The sequence below is a fragment of the Miscanthus floridulus genome, chromosome 14, assembly GCF_019320115.1.
Source record: "Miscanthus floridulus cultivar M001 chromosome 14, ASM1932011v1, whole genome shotgun sequence".
NCBI classification, from domain to species: Eukaryota; Viridiplantae; Streptophyta; class Magnoliopsida; order Poales; family Poaceae; genus Miscanthus; species Miscanthus floridulus.
The window spans coordinates 14,504,513-14,508,490 of NC_089593.1; the positions used below are offsets into that span (position 1 = coordinate 14,504,513).

Genomic DNA, 3,978 nt, shown 5'->3' on the forward strand with positions numbered 1-3,978 from the left:
TACAGTATGACGGCGCCCGGCCGTTAGGAACAGAAACCTTGGCATTGCCGTGCGCGCTCGGTGCTCTGCTCGGCCTCCCCCCTGTGTGCTCGTGGGAAAGCATGGAACTTTTTTGCTGGCGGATACAGTGCAGAGACTGGAGAGGAGCAGGTATCCGCCAGCAGCCAGCAGCCAGCAGCCAGCAGCGGAGCAGCCAGCAGCCAGCAGCTAGGAATTCGAGGAGGAGGACGGCCGGGAGACAAGGCTCACATGGCGTCTGCCTGCCCCTGCCTGATTCAGTGCTGCTGCCTCTGCTCACCGGGGCCCCCGCTCATGCAGCACAACATCGGTGATCGGTCTCTCACCGTAGACTCTACTACTACTACTAGTATTTAGTATAACGACATCTCGAAGTGTATTCTCTACTGGAGTATGATACGTACTCCTACCTGAGCAGTACTGGGAGTATCTCAGTATGTACCTCACTCACATGCATGCTCAGTCAGGCTCGCTCCACAACAGACCTCTCCTGTTCTCTCCCTGTACTTGCTGACAAGGCCACTCTATTTAAATTCCCTCCGGCCTCTTTCGCTGCCCAGTCTTTTGCACAAGCACCAACCAACCCTTATTCACAAGCTGCCGCTGAAGAAGCAGAGCAAGCAAAGGCTTCCTTCCAAAGGCAGGCGATCCATCTCTCGCTCTCTCAAGCAAATAAAAGCTTGGTAAGCACCATCCATGTGCTTAGCTTTGTTGTAGATAGAGTTGAGTTGAGTTGGAGGCGAAAGCGAGTCTCTTCTTCCTCCTGTCTACCGTCTTTCTTTCTTTCTTCCTCCTTTGGACCACACCGCAGGCAGGCGCTTCATGAGCCTTGCAAAAATACCGTCTTTCTTTCTCTCTCTCTCTATATTCATTCTTCTCTGAGTGTGAGTGTGTGTGAAGGGACAGTATTTTATTGCAAAGCCTCCTCTTCTTCCTCTCTCTCTCTCTCTCTCTCTCTCACACACACACACACACACACACACACACACACGCACACTGAATGAGAGCTGTCTTCTCAGAGACGCATGGGAAATGTTTCCTGGATGCTGCTGTTCTTGTTCTTGTTCCTCTCTCCCTGATTTGAGTGTTTCCTGGATGCCTCTTGTTGTGCGTTTGCTGTTTGCTGGCTGCAGCATCTGAGGTGGCCAGCTCAAAGATGAGCAAGGAGGACGTGCTCAAGGTGCAGGTAAGAGTGAGTTTGCTCTGCTTTGCTTCTTGCCGACTCAACTACCACGCGCACACAGGAACACATCTTCCATGTTCATGTCGTTTCCTGTGTCTGCTGCGATTTTCATCACACACACACTGTTTGCGTGTCATGTCTCCTGCTGTTCAGTTCTCTGAACATTCTGTTTTCCTTCTGTTGGTTGGTTGGTTCCCAGACGTGCGTGCTGAAAGTGAATATTCACTGCGATGGGTGCGAGAAGAAGGTCAAGAAGATCCTCCACAAGATTGATGGTAACGAAGAAACATTTTTCTAAGCCAAATTGCTTCATTTCTTTTGTTTCCTGTTCTGTTCCCTTGTGCAGTTGTGCTCGCTGCTCGTCAGTGTCTGTTCAGCTTTGCTCGCCAGTGTCTGTTCTTGTTCTATTCTAAAAAAAGCTCATTTTTTCCCTAGTATCTCTTAAGTAGAGTAAGAGAAATGAAAAGTGCTGGGCTGATCTGCAGGTGTGTACCAGAGCAGCATAGATGCGGAGCAGGGGAAGGTGACGGTATCCGGCCTCATGGATCCGGCCACCGTCATCAAGAAGCTAAACAAGGCCGGCAAGCCGGCGCAGCTGTGGGGCGCCAAGCCTGGCGTGGTGAGCCAGCTCCAGAAGCTGCAGCTTGGCGGCGGTGGCAAGGACAAGCAGCCCAAGGACGGCGGCGGCGGCGGTGGCAAGGGCCAGCACCAGCAGCCCAAGGGTGGCGGCGGCGGCGGCGGCAAGGGCCAGCAGCCCAAGGGTGGTGGCGGTGGCGGCGGTGGTGCGGGCGGGAAAGACGCGAAGATGATGCTGCCGCAGCCGACGCCACAGCAGATGCAGCAGCTGATGCAGATGAAGGGCATGAAGCTGCCTCCCGAGTTCCTCATGGGCATGGGCAGCGGCAAGATGCCGCCGTTCCCGGCGGCCGCGCCCGCGCCTCCGCCGGCGGCGGCGGCCAAGGACAACAACGCCGTCAAGTTCAGCTACCCCGAGGAGGACGAGTTCGGGGACGACGGCAGCGAGTTCGACGACGAGTTCGACGACTTCGACGACGAGTACGATTTCGAGGACGACGGCTTCGACGACGACGACCTGTACGGCGACCCCAAGATGACGATGAAGCCCGTGGCCATGCCGCCGGCCGCCGCCGGGGGCGACAAGAAGGGTGGCAAGAAGGGCGGCGGCGGTGGGAACGAGATCCCCGTGCAGGTGAAGGGCAACGCGCACAACGGCGGCGGCGGCAAGAAGGACTCGGGCGGGAAGCAGAACCAGGGAGGCGGGAAGAACGGTGGCGGCTCGCAGGCGCTGCAGAACGGCAAGGGTGGCGGGAACGGGAACCATCAGGGTCAGCAGGGCAAGAAGGGAGGCGGCGGTGGGCAGCCTGCCGGTGCCGGCGCCCCGATGATGGGCGGCATGGCAATGCCACCGCCGCCGCAGCATCAGCAGCAGCAGCAACCGGGCCCCGGCATGATGATGAGGCCGTCGAACATGATGGGCGGCGTCGGTTTCCCCGGTGGCATGGGGCAGGCCATGGGCCAGATGGGCGGCACGCCGATGGGCCACCACCACCCGCACCACCAGCACATGGGTGGGGGTGGCAATGGCATGCAGATGATGCAGCCTGGCGGTGGCGGTGCCGTCCATGGCATGCCAGCCGGCGGCGGCATGCCTGGAGCTGCTGGGTTCTACCAAGCCGGTGGCAGTGGCATGGCGTCCGGGCCGCCGGAGATGATGCAGGCGACCGGGAACCCCATGGCCCTGGCGCAGGCGCAGCAGCAGCAGTACATGGCGATGATGCAGCAACAGCAGCAGATGAATGGTCACGGCGGCGGCCCCGGCGGGTACCCGGCGATGGGTTATGGGTACGGGTACGGCCGGCCGGCGATGCAGTACCCGCCGCCGCCGCCGTACTACTACCACTCGATGCCGCAGCGGCACCCGCACGACAACATGTTCAGCGACGAGAACCCCAACAGCTGCACGGTGATGTGATCATGTAGCTTTTTCTCCTGCCTGCCATTCTTCCGGAGGATGGAGAGAGCCACAGAGGTGAGGTCAGAAGGTGATCGATCATGGGTCAGCGTCACCATGGTTGAAACAAGGGCAGTCCCTGGATTGGATCTCAGTATACATGAGACATGACATGAGAAACTAGTAGCAGCAGTAGCTAGAAAGGCCCCCTCTCTTTTTTTCACTCCACTACTACTAGTATTTTTTTTATCTTTTCTTTTCTAGCTTATTTTTCACCTTTTCTTTCTTTGGACAAAGTGAAGAAAAAAAGCAACTTCCTTGAAGGCGAAGGTAGGTATAGCAGTAATTATCAATAATGGTGGTCATAAGACATGATGATGTGGTGGTTGTTCATGGGTTTTTATAGTAGTATCTCAAGAAGGTGGCTCTCATGGCTTCCCTTCTTGCTCCACAATGTGATATGGTACGGAGGTGGCATGGTAGAAAAACAAGGTTAATGTCAATCTCAATGTGCTTTCGAGTGCCGTGTCTGTCCCTAGTGGAATGGAATGTTAACTCTGGTGTCCTCATCTTTTATGGCTTCCTGCATGCTGATTGTCTAAAACTTAAGTCATCTAAATTTGTCTAAAACTTTCGTCATCTAAATTTTAGTTAGATGAAGACTTCACGCGAGACAAACTAGTTAACTAATTTAGAATTCAAACAGATGAGCTAAAAGGACTAATTGTTAGTGAAGCCACGAACTCCAACTAGTGGTAAATAGGAAACGGGGACTGAACTAAAAAGTGCTAAAGTTTGACGAAAA

General features: G+C 55.3%; 1 protein-coding gene across 2 annotated transcripts; it reads left to right on the plus strand.

The window, feature by feature from the left end:
* The first annotated feature begins 591 nt into the window (after nucleotides 1-591).
* LOC136504353 (heavy metal-associated isoprenylated plant protein 32-like) lies at nucleotides 592-3,742 on the plus strand. Of its 2 annotated transcripts, none has more exons than XM_066499250.1 (4): nucleotides 592-701; nucleotides 1,152-1,210; nucleotides 1,401-1,476; nucleotides 1,687-3,742. In XM_066499250.1, the coding sequence occupies exons 2-4, from the start codon at nucleotides 1,175-1,177 to the stop codon at nucleotides 3,192-3,194; spliced, it is 1,620 nt and encodes a 539-aa protein (XP_066355347.1). In that variant the 5' UTR covers nucleotides 592-701; nucleotides 1,152-1,174; the 3' UTR covers nucleotides 3,195-3,742. The 2 variants fall into 2 exon arrangements, with proteins under 2 accessions (XP_066355347.1, XP_066355348.1); XM_066499251.1 differs by having other exon boundaries at nucleotides 1,152-1,204.
* The last annotated feature ends 236 nt before the right edge of the window (nucleotides 3,743-3,978 follow it).

Excerpts from the sequence above, each read along its gene's own strand:
- LOC136504353 (XM_066499250.1), top strand. The coding sequence starts at position 1,175 with ATGAGCAAGGAGGACGTGCTCAAGGTGCAGGTAAGA. Across the intron at positions 1,211-1,400 it reads TGCTCAAGGTGCAGGTAAGA|ACGTGCGTGCTGAAAGTGAA; the intron begins GTGAGTTTGCTC and ends GTTGGTTCCCAG. Across the intron at positions 1,477-1,686 it reads GATCCTCCACAAGATTGATG|GTGTGTACCAGAGCAGCATA; the intron begins GTAACGAAGAAA and ends GCTGATCTGCAG.